This window comes from Oryzias latipes, chromosome 6, assembly GCF_002234675.1.
Source record: "Oryzias latipes chromosome 6, ASM223467v1".
In the NCBI taxonomy this organism is placed as follows: domain Eukaryota; kingdom Metazoa; phylum Chordata; class Actinopteri; order Beloniformes; family Adrianichthyidae; genus Oryzias; species Oryzias latipes.
The window spans coordinates 13,570,811-13,589,910 of NC_019864.2; the positions used below are offsets into that span (position 1 = coordinate 13,570,811).

At 40.6% G+C, this 19,100-nt stretch overlaps 2 protein-coding genes across 5 annotated transcripts in view; both read left to right on the forward strand.

Annotated features, from left to right (window-relative positions):
• The window catches only part of LOC101174829 (protein TASOR), a 29,736-nt gene extending 25,652 nt beyond the window's left edge, over positions 1-4,084 (forward strand). For all 4 annotated transcript variants that reach the window (XM_023955683.1, XM_011475951.3, XM_020703890.2 and 1 more), the window contains 2 exons: positions 2,786-2,967; positions 3,549-4,084. In XM_023955683.1, coding sequence (XP_023811451.1) covers positions 2,786-2,967; positions 3,549-3,637 — 271 coding nt within the window. In that variant the 3' untranslated portion in view covers positions 3,638-4,084. The remainder of the gene's footprint in view (positions 1-2,785; positions 2,968-3,548) is intronic.
• Positions 4,085-7,029: 2,945 nt separating this feature from the next.
• On the forward strand, positions 7,030-18,168 carry taf3 (TATA-box binding protein associated factor 3). The gene is made up of 7 exons (XM_004069533.4): positions 7,030-7,403; positions 7,740-7,982; positions 9,221-11,034; positions 11,107-11,189; positions 12,395-12,668; positions 12,836-12,942; positions 16,843-18,168. The coding sequence occupies exons 1-7, from the start codon at positions 7,238-7,240 to the stop codon at positions 16,955-16,957; spliced, it is 2,802 nt and encodes a 933-aa protein (XP_004069581.1). The 5' UTR covers positions 7,030-7,237; the 3' UTR covers positions 16,958-18,168.
• The last annotated feature ends 932 nt before the right edge of the window (positions 18,169-19,100 follow it).

The following is a 19,100-nucleotide window of genomic DNA, read 5'->3' on the forward strand; positions in this document are numbered from 1 at the left end:
CAGGGGTGGAAGCATCATGCTCTGGGGGGGGTTTTCTGCACAGTGGACAGGACGACTGCACTGTATTAAGAAGAGGATGAACGGGGCTCTGTATTGTGAGATATTGGACAAAAACCTCCTTACCTCAGTCAGAGCGTTGAAGATGGGTCGTGGCTGGGTCTTTCGGCATGACAATGACCCGAAGCACACAGCCAAGAAAACCAAGGAGTGGCTCCGTAAGAAGCATATCGAGGTTCTGGAGTGGCCTAGCCAGTCTCCAGACCTAAATCCAATAGAGAATCTTTGGAGGGAGCTGAAACTCCGTGTTACTCATCGACAGCCCCGAACCCTGACAGATCTAGAGAAGATCTGTATGGAGGAGTGGGCCAAAATCCCTGCTGCCGTGTGTAGAAACCTAGTGAAGAACTACAGGAACCGTTTGACCTCTGTAATTGTTAACAAAGGCTTCTGTACCAAATATTAAAGTTGTTTAACTTAAGTGATCAAATACTTATTTGTCACAGTAATACACAAATAAATTGTTTTAAAAAATAGTACAACGTGATTTCTGAATGTTTCTCCAGTTTCTGTCTCTCACTGTGGAAATGCACCTATGATGAAAATTTGAGACCCCTCCATGTTTTTAAGTGGGAGAACTTGCTATATCACAGGGTGATCAAATACTTATTGACCTCGTTGTAAATGTAGTCCACTTTGGGACTATGCCAGAGACGATTCCTTTTACCTTTCTTGAACTTCTTTGTACATTTAATTCCACCCCAAGAACAAAACAGAGAGTAGCAGATTGATGTGGTCTATGCTATCTAGTGCACAAATAAAGACATTACTGATGACCCCCCCCCCCCAAGCCACACTAAGACCCCCACCAACTAATAAGCCAAAAGCCAACCTTTCTGTAATACTGGATCATTACCATTTGCATCTGCACACTAGGCACTGGATTCTCAGCACTTTGTATTTTATTTAGGACGTATAGCTCCAACCTTCAAATGGATAATTTCTACAACAAATATAAAGTCGATCAGTAATTCTACTTGGTAGTTTGTCATTCAAGTGATTTTTACTTTTTTTTTGGCACACCTTTGAAATAGTCAATACATCGATAATCTGAATTCCCCATCTATAGTTTGAACTGAAGAAACTATTCAGATGAATCTTTTCTCACCCTGGCTTTTAATTCAGTATGAGTTGATGTTTTTATTGGTTTTATTTATTTATTTTTATTGGTTTTATTTATTTTTATTTAATGTATTGATTTTTATTGATTTTATTCCGTTTTAGTTTGTTGTTTTGTTTTTATTCTGCATTGTTCAGCACTTTGGTCAGCTTCTGCTGTTTTAAAAACGCTTTATAAATAAAGTTGACTTGACTTTAAAGTCCAGTTACCCTAAAGAGAGAAGAATCCTTCTCAGGCATTGAAAGGAGTACCTTAATAATTTTTTCAACCCCACCAGCAGAATCCCTCAAAGTAATGGCTTGTTAAATTAGTGCAGAGAAGTGTACCATCTCCAATACTAAACTACTTTTGGAGGCAGATCAGAGATATACCAAGTTGGACAGCAGTCTTTGTAGTCATTGCTAACATGAAAAATGATTTAAGTGTAGTACCACTTCAAAAAAAAAAAAAAACTTGGAGACACCAGTCACTAAATAAATACATCATCCATTAACATTTGTGAACAACATGTTAAACAACCTGTTGACTTGTACATGGCCTTGTGTTGCCAAAAAGAACACTAGCTCTACCAACTCCCTCTGTTCCTGATAAGTTTTAATTTAAGATCAAAATATTGGTCCTGACAAATTCTTTCTGGCCGTCAGGCCTATTAAAGAAAGTTTCAAAAGAACCTAACGAAGACAACAAGAATTTAGTGTCCCTTATCAAAACAATGGTTACCAGAACTCCACCCTGGAGAGAGGCCCAGAGAAGGGGCTTGTCAGCAGGGATTGGCCACATACCTACAGGGGGTTAGCCTGAAAGAGTTGCACAGGTATGTGTTTCTTTGGACTGACCTCTTGCAGTAGGGGTCAAATATCTTTTGGTGTTTTAAGCTTGTTACTGAAAGGAATTCTTTGCACATGAAATTTGATCTCTCTGCCTGGGAAGGAGCTTGTGCATACAATTATTGACCAAACCTAGTGGGCTTACCTTGAAATTTTAAATCAGTAGGGGCTCAGACGTTTTGACTAAAAGAAACGCCCAGACTAGATGGCAATGACCCTGTAGTGCAAAACACTTCAATTGAAACAATAATCAGTCAATAATCAGTCATGCATAAACCACAAGGCACACATGGTATTATCTAAATGGGCTTTATGCTTAATGCTTTAATGCTTTAGTGATTTATAAAATAAAACAGTCCATGAGGAAACTCGCTAACTTCACAAACTTGAAATATTTTCATTAAAAAATATTTTTGCTGTGGTACAATGATATCTATACATCATTTTACCACAGTACATTAAATGTCTGCATCTGTAAAAAACATGTGTAAAGAAAATGCGCTTTTCAAAAATAAAATGTTTTTTAAAATACCTAACAGATTTGAACATAATTTAACGCTGTAAAAATGTTTTACACACACTTCGTTTTGTCTTTGTTACATTTTATTCTGTTTGTCTATAACCAACAGATTACTGGATTTATTTAGATTTTTTATTTCTTTTAGAACACGTTTTTTATACAGAACATGAAATGTTGTGATAAATTGTATTTTTGGCATTGACATCTGTTTCTTATTTTACCGCCTTTTTTAAATATTATATTTGTGTTTTCCATTTCCAGGTTGAGTAATGAGGCAAATGATATGAAGAAACACCTGTTCTGGGGTCTAGATGCTGGAATCCTGGAGGTCCTGCCCTACCATGAGTGTGACCTTATGTCCAAAGATACACCCGACTATCTCAAGTGTTTGCTAAATCTCCAAGTCCAGAATATAGCCTATCGTTTTTCTGTTTTCATAACTGGTGAGACACTGTTCTACTTGCATATATGTGTTCGTCAGCAAGTTTCTTTATACTGTAGATATTCTCTCCAGCTCCTTTCTTTAAATGGTTTATAGTCATTTATAGTCTGCAGAAATTATCCATACAGCATTAAAAGAGCATGCATAGTTAGGATGAACAACTAAAGGGCAGAATGGCTTTCAGACATTCAAAAATAAAATGTTTTTTTAAAGTACCAAACAGATTTGAAGATAATTTAATGCTTTAAAAATGTTTTACACACACTTTATTTTTGTCTTTGTTACATTTTTGGGAATTGTGTCCCAAGTTACAGATACTAGTTGTATTTTGACACTTTTTTCTGTTATTAGACCATGTTTACAGTATGTTGGAAATGTTGAATTATTGTGGCAAAACCTGATGGAATATTTTCACAATTTCACTTACCTCTCAGCTCATTTAGCAAAAAAGAGAAAAAATATATATGTCAAACGTTACAGCAGGTAACCCAAACAGAAGTCCTGCTTTTAAAAATATTTTTTTGCAATGCATATTTTAGCCCTGTAAAAATGTTTCATTCATGTTTTGTTTGTTTTTCACAGATGAAGAAGAAGGTGCCTTTGAGAAAAACGGAATCTTGACGATGACTCTGAACACTTTCCTGACAAAGTTTTCCAGTGACAGTTTTTAAATTCAGAAGTGTCAAACTGACAAAAGTTTGACTAAAATGACCAAGCAACAGTTATAAGCATAGTTGTGGAGTGAATTTATTCACCAGAAATGGTTTCATTTTTAGTAATGTTTCATTTTATTCAAATGTAATTCTTGTAGATTGTTTTATTGTAGATTTCTTTTTTCTAAATGCAATGTCTATTTATCGCAAACCTGTAGTTAATTGATAGTGTGGCAAATCTGCCAATATGCTGGCAGCTGTGATGTTTTAATTAAATTGTTTTATGTATAAATTGTAAATTGTATGGTAAGCATTCTTAAGTGATAACAGATTTTACTTAGAATTTTAACGTTTACACCTGGTTCTAGTGTCATTTTAACAAATGCTCAGTATTGTATATGCAGCTATCTAAGGTTATTTGTACAGTTCAATGGCTTCAAATAAATCTGTTACTAAAAGAAATAATTCTCCCTGAATTAAGTTACTTTTTATTGTTTATGACTAGTGTTGTTGTGTAAAGAAGTTAGAGACTTCATTAGAAGAGGTCCACAATCTGGAGGTGGACTTACCGTAATCAATCATCAGGTTCTGTGCTCTAATACAAAATTATGTTCAATACATATTTAAATTCATCATTGGACCAGGGTGTGTATTTGGTTTATGTTTCAGCTGTAAAATAGTGTTATTTTAGTACAATTAGGGTTTAAAAATGCATATAGGAAAGGGAAACAAGGTGTGTATGTCTCTTACAGGCCAAGATTCTGTTTGCCAGTTTTCAGGGCATTCACTGTGTTTTCAGATTTTCTCTCTTAAGGTTTAGTCAAATCGTCCAACAAGTGTTGCATTTAAAAACTATGAAAGTAAAGGAACCTGCATTGTTTTAGAAAGAATACAAGATATACAGTGGAAAAAATATGTATTCGATCCCTTGCTGGTTTTGTAGGTTTGCCCACTTAAAAATAAATTGTCATCCTAATGGTTGGTTCATTTGAACAGTGAGATAGAAAACAAGAAATCCACTTTAAAGAATTTATATATATTTATTTGCATTTCATCCCATAGTAACAATTAAAAGTTTTGGTTTACATCATAGACACATTTACACTGATCAGTTAGACTTCTTCTGTGGTTTATTGGTGGTTGGCAAACAGCTTTTTGGCGCATTACCACTACCAGCCAGTCTAGAGTGTGGATCAGGATGGTTTTTTTCCACCCCAACTGTTTCTCGACCCTCCCTTAGTGCCACCTAAATTCTCCATAACAACTTTGTTTCCTTGAGAAAGAAAATTCAATAAGCACTTATGTTACGAAGCACACTGTGTCTAGATAGACTCTATCAATCTGTGACCTGAAATGAAGATACATGTTTGAGCTTATCACCTGTTGAAAAGACACCTGTCCACAGAATCAGTCACACACCAAACTCTCTAACATGGGAACAACTAAAGAGCTTTCTCTGGATTTTAGGGAGAAGATTGTAGACCTGCTCAAAACCGGAATTGACTACAAAACCATCAACATTTCCATCAATGGACTGGGGCTCCAAACAAGATCTCACCTGGTGTGGTTTTGATGATCTTGAGAACAGCGAGAAATATACCTAAAACAACACGGCAGGACTTACTTGATGATCTCAAAGCAGCTGGAACCACAGTCCCCAAAAACATTGGTAATACTTTACAGTACAAGGATTTGACATATTGCAGTGCTCGCAAAGTCCCACTGCTTAAAAAGGCACATGTGCAGGCCCGCCTGAAGTTTGCCAATGAACACATTCATGATTTAGAAAGTGATTGGGAAAAGGTGCTGTGGTCAGATCAAAACAAGATTGAGGCCTTTGACATCAACTCAACCCTTGGTGTTTGGAGGAAGAGAAATGCAGCCTGTGACCACAGGAACACAAACCACACTGTCAAGCATGGAGGTGGGAACATCATGCTTTGGGGGTGTTAATCAGGACAGGGCACAGGGCTACTTCACAGTGTGGATGGGAGGATGAACAGAGCCACGTTCCTTCAAATCCTGAGTGAGAAACTCCTTCTCTCCTTAAGCCAGGAGGCTTAAAATGGGTCGTGCATGGGTCTTCCAACAGGATCATGACCCAAAACAAACAGCCAAGACAACCAAGGAATGGCTAAAGAGGCATATCAAGGTCATGGCGTGGCCCAGCCAGTCTCTGGACCTCAATCCAAAAGAAACCATATGGAGAGAGATGAGTCAGGGTTGCCAAGCTACAGCCACCAAAGATGTAATTTACAAAGAAGAGTGGACCAAAATTTCTCCTGATATGTGCAGAAACCTGATCAACTGAAAGAACTGCCAGACTTCTGTGATTTTTATTAGGGATTTTGCCACAAAAGCACTAAGTCTGTCTGGAAAAAGGGTTCTAATTTCCCTCAATGAAATGCAAATAAATTAATATAAATTCTTTACATCTCAATTTCTTGATTTTCTTTGTGATTTTTATCCCACGGTTCAAATTAACTTTCCATTTGGACTGTCAGTTTTTTAAGTGGGCAACCTACAAAATCAGCAAGAGATCAAATTTCTGCCACTACTTGAAAACCCCAAAATGTAGCTGTAAATATTTGACTGTAATTTTCCAAACAATTGTGACAATTGTAATATTTCTGATGCTTTTTCAAGCCTCAATTCTAGTAGAATTTTACCACAAGGAAAGGGAGTTATTTATACTTGTGAAAAATTGTGTAGTTATTAGTTGGTTATTTAAAAAAATTAAAGAGATTTCATCACCAAAGAAATTCTAATTTTGAGATTTGAAACAAGTTGGGGCCATTCGTTTTTCTGGAAAATATTTGTGGCCTGTTTTTAGATGACATCTTTTTTAGTTTGTATATATTTCACAACTTTTCGAGATTTATAAAACGGTCGAATTGAGAACTCTACATAAACTACAGTTATGTGTTTACGTTCTACACCAAAAATTGGGATTTTTACAAAACTATGCAGCGCCACCGTGTGTCGACACCTAAAAGCTGCATGTACTTACTTTGTGATCGCGCCTTATAAAATGTACGCTTTGAGTTTCTACGAGGTGCTAGTCTACAACATTTTTAAAAGATAACTTTTTAAAATGTGAAACAATAACGTACTGGTCAGTATGATAAATGTGTATTTGCTGAAGAAGGGTTATCATCAGCGAAAGGGCATGCGTGACTCAGCAGTGGGAAGCGAAACTAACCGTTAAAGCTCTGTCAGTTCCAAACATCTAATTAAAGTTATGTTAATCGATAACCGATACATTTAATTACATTTCTGAACACATAAATATAGCCGTTTATGACTTAAAGACGGTAGAAGCCTTTATTGAAACAAGGTCTTCCGCGCATGCTCAAAGCGGTCTTTCAAACACCAAGGAAGCGAAGACAAGCGCTCACTTGTGCGCATGTGCAGATTAGATTTCGGGGATGGGTCTATCGATGGAATCAAGATGGCGGCCCTGGCAAAAGCGCCAATGTATTTACTGAAGTAGATGTAAGATATTAGCGAAGTTCGTGGGTTTTCTCAACCCTCCGTGGGATTCGTTGAAGCATGACGACGGGAGGGATGTCCCTGTTGAGAAATTGACCGGGAATATACCGCAACAAAGTCAGCGAGATGTGCGAGAGCTATGCCCGCTCGCTGCTGCGTGTTTCGGTGGCGCAGATCTGCCAAGCTCTGGGCTGGGATGCAGTCCAGCTCACTGCGTGCGATCTGCTGTCTGATGTGCTGCAGAGGTACATCCAGCAGCTGGCGAGGGTCTGCCACCGATACTCCGAACTGTGTAAGTTCTGTGTTTTGTGTTCGGATTACTTTTAAACCAATAGTAGTAGATCACGTTGTTGTTGACTTGTCCTGTGGCGGGCGCCCCCTAGGAAGAAGTGATGTGTCAAAAAGTACAGTAGCCCCAAACTGTCAGTCATAGCGTCATTCTCACAGCATAACTTTTCACAATGGAGGAGTAGGTTTTACATGACGTCACTGTATTGTCTGATCAACGTTTATATTAGAATTATTTGCAGTATTTCTTGCTGCATGCAGAGTAAGTGTCCTTTTCTACAGTTCGGCAGAATGGGGGTCTCTTTGGTTTGTGACTGTACCCTGTGATCGTGTCTTTCAGATGGAAGAACAGATCCGATGCTGGATGATCTCAGCCAGGCCTTCCGACTCATGGGGGTAAACCTGAGCGAGCTGGAGGACTATGTCCACAATCTGGAGCCCGTGGCGTTTGCCCATCAGACGCCGCTCTTCCCCGTATGCAAAAACAACATGTTGCAGTTTCCTCAGTCTGCAGCCAGAGACGCAGACGAAAGGAAGGATTACATCCCCGATTACATGCCGCCCCTGGTTTCCCTGCAGGAAGGTGAGGTCACCTGTTGGTTTGGATGGCACCGACACGTTTATCAGTGCCTGTAGCGAAAGACATATTGACGTGCAAGTGTGTTACACTGAATCTACTGGAAAGCTGTATAAATGCAGGTCATTAGAATATCAGCCAACATCATATTTTCACAGTCTTTGCAAAATGATGTTTAAAAGTATTCTCCATTTGGTTTGGTTTGTAATTTACTGAGAAACAAAAAGGAAAATGAATGGATTGTGTGTGTGACTGTAAAGCGCTTTGGGCCTTGCAGGTAGAAAAGCGCTATATACGTATACGCCATTTACCAATAACTCAGAAGTGAAAGAGAAGCTAATTTAAATGATCCACTTCCTTTGACCTCATATTTGAACATCATTAAAAAATGCATATAAAACTTTGAAAAACATGAAAAGGTACTTGTATGATCAAAAATATGTCTATTTTCCATAATTCATGTGATGCTCACCATACAAAAAAATCCAAACAGTGCAGTTTCTGTATTTAGATAAGCATTAGTGTTTTATTGATCAGTTATTAATCCGATTTGCTTTTCCTTTATTAAAATGCTAGAAAATTATTTTCCATTTTTTCTTCTATATTTATTTTTTTAATTTTCAAATTGTTCCAGAAAAGTGTGCAGTCAGCCGGAAAAGGGACTTTTCATTTCATCGTGTCTTCCCTGTTTTTGTGGGTGGGACTTAGGCTAATGTCACACTCCTAACAGCAGTTGTGTATAGAAGTTTTCCACAGTTAATGTCAGATGTATTCACCTCATATAAATGGGTATGAAGATGGTGCTAATGGTCAAAAATATATTTTTTTAACATGTATATTCCTTTTCTCATAGTATCTGGTTTCAGAGGGTCAAGCTCTTGTCTCTATGGTTTAGGGTTTTATAGAATCCTCTTCTTTTAAAGGTTTTATTACTGCTATTTGCAACCAGTTTTCTACACTTTAGCATATTTAAAGGATGAACAGCGGGGGAAAAATACACAGGAATACAAAACAGGAAACAGTATGTCAGTGTCATGCTTGATCTCTATCCCAGTCCTTCAGTTTATTCCAGTGTGTTGTTTTTTTCTTCCTTATTAACTATGTAGGATTGTTTTTCAATGAAACGCATCGTTTAAAACATCTAAACATCAGTTTTTTGCCAATAATTTTGGTGTAAATGTTTGCTTTGTTGTAGAAGTTGATGTTGAAGTGTTTGGGCTCATTCTTGCCTCTTTGTTCCCCAGAAGAGGAGGAGGAGGAGGTCCCTCCAGACATGGGCACCTCAGCCGAAGCCATGCAGGTGCCGCTGGAGGAGGATGATGAGGAAATAGATGAAGAAGAGACTGTCAATGATGAAAATTATCCTCTGAAGAGGCATTTGGACAGTCCCGATGCAGCTTTGGGAATCATGCCCACCTCCAAGAAACCGCGCTTGTACCCTGGTCTCAGCCCGGAATGGGGGGCCGAGCCACGGGAGCCTCTCACATCGCTCAACCCGCAACGCGTCCCGCCAGGCGTTCTGCCTTCGCACGACAGCCTCGACCCCCTGTCGCCTGAAATGCCATCTGGTGCCCTGCAGCCCTTCAGACCTCAGCCGATCATACCAAAACAATTTGATCAAAAGAGCCTCGGCACGCCCGGGAAGAAGCCCAAGGTTTCGTCCCCTGGCAGGCAACGGACTAAGTCCCCCAAAGGTCTCCTCCCCGTTCCATTAATTGGTAGTCCCATCCACTCTCCAAAACCGTCAAAGGAAAAGAAGAAGTCTCCTGCTAAGACAAAAAGCCCTAAAAGTCCTAAAAGCCCAAAGATGAGTTCCATCAAAGTGTCTCAGCTTCAGAGCAAAGCAGAGATCCTGCTGAAGCCCCCGCTTCCCGCACTGAACGAGAAGATAGGCAAAGAAAACATTCAAATGCGTCACATTGTAGAGGACAGAGAGCCACCAGAGGGGCTTTTTAAGAACCTCGAGCCCGATAACACGGCCATCGATGACTCTATAGCTGCTGTCATAGCCAGAGCGTGTGCTGAAAGGGAGCCCGACCCCTTCGCCTTCTCCTCGGGCTCTGATTCCGACAGCAATGGATTCTCAAGCCCCAAGAGGCTGACCATCATGGAGCCCGCCACCCCCAAAGCCCCCATCGGAACAGCTAACCTGTTAAAGGACACGTCAACGCCGCTCCACCTGCAGGTGCACCCGGGACTCGGAAACTGGACCCTGGAGGATTCGATCAACGAGGTGGTCCGGAGGGCCAATCAAGGCGGTCCGTCCGCACCGCCTCAGAGTCAGGCAGAGTACGCGTCATCTGGATCGGCCTCGCCACCCACCCCCGAGCCTCTGCTCAAAGTGTTCGAGGAGAAGAACAAGATCGGACCGCCGCCAGATCTGAAGAAGAAGCTGAAGAAGGAGCTTAAAGCCAAGATGAAGAAGAAGGAGAAGCCGAAAGACAGGGACCGGGAGAGGGAGAAGGGAAAGCTGAAGGATAGGAGCAAGGAGAAAAACAAGGACAGAAACAAGGAGTTTTCCAAGGACATGAAGATGCCTTGGAAGGAGCTTGGAGGAAGCAACGAAGACCACTTTGGACAGCTGGACTTCAGTCTGTCGGACATCCCCATCAAGATCAAATCAAAAGACGGAGACGTCCCCAAGAAAGAGAAGGAAAAGCATAAAGACAAAAAGAAGGATAAAGAGAAAAGCAAAAAGGACAAGGATAAGAGGGAAAAGGGGAAAGACAGGAACAAGGAGGACAAGCAGAAGCAGCCCACCGTGCCGCCTTTCGTCCTGAGCGAAGTGCCTTCCCTGTTCAGCCCCTCCACCTGCCTGCGGATGCCCCCTATGCTGCCGCCATTCCCCCCACTCCTTCAGGAGGAGGGGAAGAGCAAGGAGAAGGAGAGGAAGAAGGAAAAGAAGGAGAAAAAGAAGAAGAAAGACAAGGAGAAGGATAAGGAGCGAGAGAAAGCCAAAGAGAGGGAGAGGGAGAAGGAGGAGAAGAGGAAAGAAAAGGAGAAGGAGAAGGACAAGAGAGAGAAGGAGAAAGAAAAGGAGAAGATTCGATTAGAGAAGGTAATTTCTGGTTTGTGTGCAGCCATGTGGGAGTGCTGCTTGGAAATAACTAGTTTGCTGGTGTCTGCTCAGGTGAAAGCGGACGCTCCAGCGGTCTTACCCTCTCCAGTCATCCCCAGACTGACCCTCCGAGTGGGAGCAGGTCAGGACAAAATGTGAGTACTGAGGCAAAGGAGCGTTCCTCCACGACTTTATTTTCTGGAAGATTGGCTACATTTAAGAGGCCTTAACCCTTGTGCTATACTAGGCACTTTAACGTTGGGAGTTGGGTCATCTGGACCCACTAGACAGTGCTCTGAACCTTTTTTCTTCAATGATTTGTGATCTTCACTGGTGTCCATGGATTATATGAAATTTTTCCACCTTTATCCACCTTTGTCATGGTAGGGAGAACACGTCAATGCAAGGGTGGGGTCATCTAAGATAGCACAAGGGTTAAAGATCCGCGGATGAAAACTGTGCTTTTGGGGTTTTTAACAAAATAAAAACGGCACTCATCACTATTTCTTTATTCAAATTGTTGCGAAACTGTAGAAACTGCGATGGGCGCGGCAAAGTAGCACGGCTCCACTCCATTTTGATGCATCCACTTGCAGACGAATAGATCCATGAACGTCTTTGTTTTCCTCGTCTGAGCTGGTGTCTGGATCGAAACTGTACGGCTGGATAGCTCGCCATTTTTGTTTGCTGTGGGATGTGAGGGGCCGTAAGCTAGCAGGAGAGAGTGTATAAACAAAGGGATGATGGGAAATGAGTGAAGGCTTCCCCGCCCACAACTCAGAGTAGAATTTCTTATTAACTCCTGCCGCTCTGCAGAGACAGATTTTTGGATTTTGGCTAAATTTTGGCCAATAACGGCATAATCACTTAAAAGTCCCACCCCGATCATCTCTAGACCTTTTTTCAAAGCGTTCCCAGTGGTCTTTTTATGATGATCATGTTGTTTTTTTAGCGCTTTCATGCTTTAAATTTCGTTCCTGAATTGTGTCTTGTAACCCATCTCTGTTGTTTGCAGAGACCTCATGGAGATGCTCGACCTCCTTAAAAACAAATTGACTTTAATTTAGTATTTTCTGGGTTTTGAATGACCTGGAATTTTTCAGAAAAACTTCTGGGATCTTCTCTTTGCCTAGAGGAAAAGGGAAAGACTACTCAGATGGACATCTTAAATTTGAATCCAAAAGTGATTAAATCCAATGTAGTTTGACCTTCTGTTTTACTTGTAATTAAACTGTCAAATTAATTGAAGGAGACTATTAGAATGATTTAACCGAGCGTTTGATTTAGTTTGCTTCTCAACCCTTTTCCTGGACATTGAGGGGTCCTCTGCCCCGACTCATGCAAGTTTCTCCATCCACAGAGTTATTAGCAAGGTGGTTCCCAGTTCGGAGACCAGGACACCCACCCCAAAGGCTCCCGCCGCCAAATCGGGACCCGGGAATCGTCCTCGAACACCCCCTCCAGCCCCGATCCTGCCCCCCGCTCTTCCAATTCTGCCTGCAGCTGCCCCCCCACCTCTAGCCACCCCCCCCACAGCTTCATCTTTGCTTTGCATGCCATCTATGCTTCCTCCCTCAGCTTCTGTCAAGACTCCAGTGCGCAGCGTTGTCACGGAGACCGTCAGCACCTATGTGGTGAGTTGATTCTCTCTCACCGAAAACTGGATTAAACATTACTGCAGCTTACAATACTTGACGTGAGACGTGATTATAATACAACATAACTAACTTATTATTGCTTTTGGCCAAAAACGAAGATGTAATCGCTGGTCTTTGAGACGTCTCTTGTCTGTTTTACTAAGATTCGGGATGAATGGGGAAACCAGATCTGGATTTGTCCTGGATGCAACAAACCTGACGATGGTAGTCCCATGATAGGGTGTGACGACTGTGACGACTGGTATCACTGGTAAGAGATTTCAGAGCTTTAAATTCGGTCTGATTTGTCCTTTGGGTTTATGCCTAGTTTTTCTAAAGTTTGTACTTTTTTTTTATCTGACTTAATCTTTCTTCCTGTAAAATAACCTTTTATAAATACAAGTACAATTAAAGCCACAAGTGGCGTTGTATGGCCATCGGGTGCTTCCTGCCCCCCCCCCTTGACCCACCCTCACTGGCTGAGCTGCTACCTGCCCCTCCCTCTCCCCTCTGCCTCTGCCACCCTGGTCAGAGCCGCATGGACCAAATTCATGGGGAAAAAAGCAGATTTTTCAAAACAGCTGCTTTTCTGTTGTTTTTATCTCCATAGCAACCATTTAATTTTCTGGTCGTCTGGGGCTGACAAACAGGTCTATGAAATTTTTAGAATAGTCAACAGTACATTTTTGGATCTCCTCAGCAACTTTGAAGTTTTTTTATTTTTATTTTTATTTTTTTACAACCCCCACATTCCCAATAGTTTCCTATTGTCATAACATGTCATAACATTTTGTTGTCATAACATTTTGTTCAGCTTGACCCAGGGATTTGTGTATTAAACGTTACCAATATTCTGGGTAAATAATGTGTGTACCACTTTTGCGAGCTCGCCGCGCTAACGCCGTTCAAAATACACAAACCCTGTAAAACCAACGGTTGCTTCACAATGATGCTGGAGGAGTCAGTAGGTGACGGATTAAAATCCCTGTGTGGAGTTTACATGTTGGAGCTGGCACTGAAGGGGATTTTTATGGAAAACTCCGTTGTGGTTGTAGACTTTACCCGGAACTGTGTGAGTGAAATTTAGTGAAGCTCACTCAAACACCCAAATATCTACTTTGGTTTTGTTTGTAGATTTTAAAAAATAATTTTCTGAGCCCTGTTGAGAGAGTTTGGCCTCCTTTTTGTTTTTTTTTCTTGACTGTTCCACCTGCTGTGATGTCATCATTTTTTAGGGGGGTGGGGGTCATCCACTATGTCAAAAATTCCTTTTCACAAGTTTGCTTTTCAAGTACTGGTTGCGTGCAGATGTTGGCGAGCTTTTGAGTAAGTAGCAGGGCAAACTTTCACTCAAATGCGCAGTAAGAACGAAGAATTGCTAAAATAAAATGTCGCTTGCAGTCCAGGACTGCTGCAGGACATAATAAAAAGTATTTGAACCTATTGGGAGTAGTCAGATTACAGCTGCTCCTGAAGAGGGCTGCACTTTTAGGGACCACTCTTGGCTACTTGTACAGTTTTGTGAAGCAGTTTGGGGCCTTTTTTGTCATTGAGATGTTTAGTTTCTAAATGTTTAGGACCAATTGTCAGCTCCCACAGCCTGGATCAATCTACCTGCACATTTTGGAGCTTGTTGTCATGGAAACGTACATTCAGACAGTAGTTAGGCGTGATGGTGACCATCCTGCTCGTGTCTGCAGCTTAACCGGCCAGACTGGTGCATCCGTAGTTGTAGCAGGAAACAGGGTTGATGAGATTTGACCTTCCTGTTCTGGATTACATCCCAGCAGGTCTGATAAAACGCTTTGAATCGGGATTGCGGCTTAGGATCCAGAGTTTAGGGCAGGGATCGGGAACCTTTTTGGCCAAGAGAGCCATAAACGCCACATATTTTTAAATGTAATTTCAAAAGAGCCATACAATAATTGACTGATTCACTGAGCCACGGAGACTTAACCTCTTTTCAGGTTCTTTATTCTGGTTACTGCAGACCGCAACAAACGCCGTACAATTAATTCAGCAACTCCTGAATCTCTCCCGCCGAGACGAGAGCGCTTCTCCCAACTTTATATTCTCTCACTGCCGCGTCAGCCCTCCTATTTCCTTATTCGGCCCATAGCTGAACCCCATTGGTCCAAACTACCTAACAACAGGCTGAGCGACAGAACTGAGGGCCAATCAGATCTCTGCTTGATGCGTTCCATGAACTCCAGAACTTTTAACGCGGCCCAGTCACCCAGTCCAAGTCAGACCGCGACAATATGTTTAAAACTAAATATACAAGTGAATGTGTGCATTTGATGTAATTTCAACATTTTTAAAGTACAATAAGTCTGTGGATTCTTTTTAATAACATTGTTATGCTGTTGCTAATAAATGATGAGTATTTCTCGTGGTAGTTTTGCTGATGGTCTAGTCCGGTTGATACGTGGTGAGTTTCTGCTTCGTTCAGGCGTTGAGACTTTAAACGTGATCTTAGGTCTGAATGTTCTATAGATATGAGACAGACATGGAACCAAACACACACACACACGCTGCAGTGAGTGACGGACAGCGGGTTTTTTACTATCCCTGCGCGATTCACCTGTTGCCTGTCCCCCCACCCCCACCCTCTGCTTTCTTCCTCACACATCCCGTCCCCGAAACTGCGCGCTCTTCCTCTAAGACGGGAGCGCGCCGTTTTAGGCACTGCAATTCACAGGTCTCCGGCTGGTACAAACTCTGTGAAATAATAGATAATAGTAAACTGATAGTTTTCTCTCCAAGCACCGATACTACTCCGCGCCTCTGGCATCGCATCGCACCCGGGAAGGACTGGTCTAATGAAAAAAAAAAAAGTAAAATTAAGGATTTGTCTGCGAGCCACATGTGACCATCAAAAGAGCCATATATGGCTCGCGAGCCATAGGTTCCCGACCCCTGGTTTAGGGGTTTGGTCCCTTATGTTCCTCACACCAGCCAAAGCTCATACTTCCTCCTGTTGTGTCTGCGTTGTGTGTTTGCTTCGAGTGCTGTAGCAAATGCAGTTGTCCTGCATATTTTGAAACCAATATTTCCTTGTCTGAGCCACTTTCTGTCTAGTTCCTCTTTTCGGAACTGAATTGTCACTCAAAGCTGCTGCATCACCCCCCAGTGGCCATAATGTGTACTTGATACCAGTACACAAAGCAATTCTAACGCTTTTTATTTCTTTGAGTAAAAATATTACCACACAAAGTGCTTTTTTTAAATATGTTTTAAATGTGCATAAATTAACGTGAAAAAAGCAGCTTGGAAGTAATTATTACATAAACATAGTGCTACTATATACTATATAGTGCTACTCCAGTTTGCATCTATGGCTATGGCCACAAATGCAGACTGGTTAAAGGTTAGTCTGAAACGCCAAACTGGAATCGATTATTTTAAAAATCCTCATTCGTGTTTTATTTTCCCTGTAATTCTGGTGTCTCTTCATAGATAGGGCACTACAAAAACATTGACCTTAGTTCAGGTGCAGAAAGTTGGTCTGCATTCATGTATTGTTGTTGTTGTTCTGACATTTGTGTGATTTTCCCAAGTCAGTCAGTCATTTTTCTGATCGTTCCAACACCTCAAGAACGCAGCATTACTCCAAGTTTCTCTTGAGGAACCCATTAGTGCAATCGGCACTAAACTGAGTATGGGTTGTTTTAAAAAAATAATTAAATCCAAATAAGAACGTGTTCTCGTCCAGATTCCATCTCATTTCTTTCTGTTATGAGGTGGAGTACCAAAACACTCAAAAGCATCTGCTCACTTGTGAGCCCAGGAGTCAAAAAGGTTTGGCCAACGCCGATTGATGCTCACTAGATTAGTGAATATAGACCACAATGCATTGCGTTAGTGATTTTTCATCTGAAGAAAATTATTTTAATTTATGTTTTGAAAACCATCCAAGTTCTCATCAGAACACAGTGGCTTCATAAATATTCTTTGTAAAATGTTCATATTTTTTAGGTTTTACTTTAGGAAATTTAAAAAAATAAATTGTGAGCGTTGTGTTGTTTTTAAATGTTTTTAAAATCCGGGCCACTTGATGCTTTTTTTTTATTCAATATTTTTTAATTTTGAGTTAGTTTCTTACAGCAGAAGGGTTGTGTTTTTTCCTGTGTCTGTATTTAACTCCTTTTCTGTTCTCTTGACTGCTCAGGCCTTGTGTTGGGATCGTGGCGGAGCCTCCCGAGGACCAGCCGTGGTTCTGTGTGAAATGTTCCTGCAAGAAGAAGGACAAGAAACACAAAAAAAAGAAACACAAACCACACTGAGACTATGCAAAACAACAAAACAAACCAAATAGCACATATTTAGAACTTTTTAGATGAAAGCCATCACTGAACGCTCGTGGCACTGCTCTAAAAATAAAATCAAAGTTGTGGCTGACTTTATCTTCTAATGATTTTTATTTTTTTTTTTTGTGGTCAGCCATGATGGATTGGGAACTGTAAAGTAGACAAGCTTCAACCAGCACATGATCAGGATTAGATCTTCAGTTTCCCCGTTTTTTTTCTCTCTTTTACCACATTTCACAGAGTTTGCTTGGAGCTTTGGGTGTGCGCTGAAATCCCAACACAAAAAAACTCTGACACAAAGCAGACAAGGGAGCAGCTACAACCTTTCTCTTCAGGCGTCCACAGAAGGCATGACCCTGCCGCCAAGCCGCTGTCCAGTTCCGTGCAGTATCATTGAAACGTCATGTAAATACGAGGACTTTCAGGCATGTATAAATGTGTAAATAGCAACTTCTAAGCCAAGTGCATTTTGTTCCTACAACTCAAACTTATTAAAACACATTTTCGGATATCAGTTTTTAAAAATGTTTCTGTAATTTCTGTACAATTCTTAAATTTAAAGTTTGTATTTTTACTTTTGCTTTACATGAGTTAGTCCTGGAGTTATACTGTAGCTGTGCTTGTTTGCGTCTATGATTTTGCCGACATTGCAATATTAAAGATGAACGGTCTGGGTTTTCACGGACTCTTAAAAAAAAAAGAAAAATGAATTTCATTACATGGTGATTTTACTTCAATTTTCTAACATTGTATTTGATTTTGTTTGTTTTTTTACACTGTGCATTCTCATCCTGATTACATCCATTTTTATTTAAAAACCTTCTGGTTTTGTCTTCCTTTTTAAATTGAGTTGTATATTTAAACAGACACGGCTCCTCATGTTGGACTTTGTTTCTTTTTTAGTTTGTGTCTTGTGTAACATATAGCTCACAGGTCGTTTGTTGCATCACTCACTGCTTTATGTAGCAAACGTACTCTGTGGGGGTAGCTTGTCTAACAATCAAATTTAAGATTTGTAGGAATCTGATGACTTGTGATCAATAGTCTGATCAATAGTTTTTGCGTTTTATGGTTGTGTTACCACTGATGGCCACTGGGTGTCACCCTTTCGACAGGAGTGCGGCACCAGCTCATAAACAAGAGCAGTTTCAATAAAACACCTTTTACTACCTTATGATTTTAAGAAATGCACTGTGCCATTTCCTTGATTCCTACTAAACTTATCTTCGATAAATATAAATGAATAATCTTTCAAATGAGTTGAGCGTGACTTAAAAAATAAACAGGCAAAACGTCATTTTATATATTATTTCTCCAACAAAAAAAAAGGCTGTTATTTTGGCACAAATTTAGATACGTTTTTGGTTGTAGCGATATGTTAAAGTATTAAAACTATTTAAACCAGAAAAGTCAAAATCCTAAAACAGGCGTGAAAATTCATGTCTTTTTGCATCATCCAACTCCAGAAATCCTAACAGAATCCACAAATAGCTGGTTTAGATGTTAGTTTTAGCTGCAGCAGCTCAACAGACGAATCGGATGCATGTTCAAGCAGCTGAAGGTACATTTCTATTTGGAGAGTGACCTGGTGGGGGGGAAATGGGGGCAATTGTTGGATTTCCATCTTTATCCCTGAAGGACCATTTGAACTTGTCTCTTAAAAGAGGAATTTGTTTATTTAAGAACAGGTACAAAAATGTTACAGATTAATCCTTTTTTTAGTCTTTCTCTTTCAGCTCTATTTAAATTGTAATGGAAAATTATTCATATATTGTCATTTTTTTTACAGTAGTGAGACAGTAATATTAATGTTTTATTAAAAGTAAGTGTAAAAAAAAATGTTACTTTTTTTTTTTTTTTAATGAACCAATAGGAATTTCTAATATCAGGCTGCATGGTGGGGGTCTCTCATTTTACAATGAGAGGCCCCGGATTCAATACCCGGCTGGGACCTTCCTGAGTGGAGTTTGCATGCATGGCTTTTCTCCTACAGTCCAGAAACATGGACTTGGTGACTGTTGAGTGAGTTGTGTGGCCCTGTCCAGGGTGTACCACACCTTTGCCCAATGGCAGCAGAGACGGGCTCCAGCGACCCTGCAGCCCCGAAAGGGATCAAGTG

What these genes read in the sequence shown, in the direction of transcription:
- taf3 (XM_004069533.4), top strand. Translation starts at nt 7,238, where the DNA reads ATGTGCGAGAGCTATGCCCGCTCGCTGCTGCGTGTTTCGGTGGCGCAG. An exon ending in CCTGGTTTCCCTGCAGGAAG is followed by an intron (nt 7,983 to 9,220) that starts GTGAGGTCACCT and finishes TTTGTTCCCCAG; the next exon opens with AAGAGGAGGAGGAGGAGGTC. An exon ending in AGAAGATTCGATTAGAGAAG is followed by an intron (nt 11,035 to 11,106) that starts GTAATTTCTGGT and finishes GTGTCTGCTCAG; the next exon opens with GTGAAAGCGGACGCTCCAGC.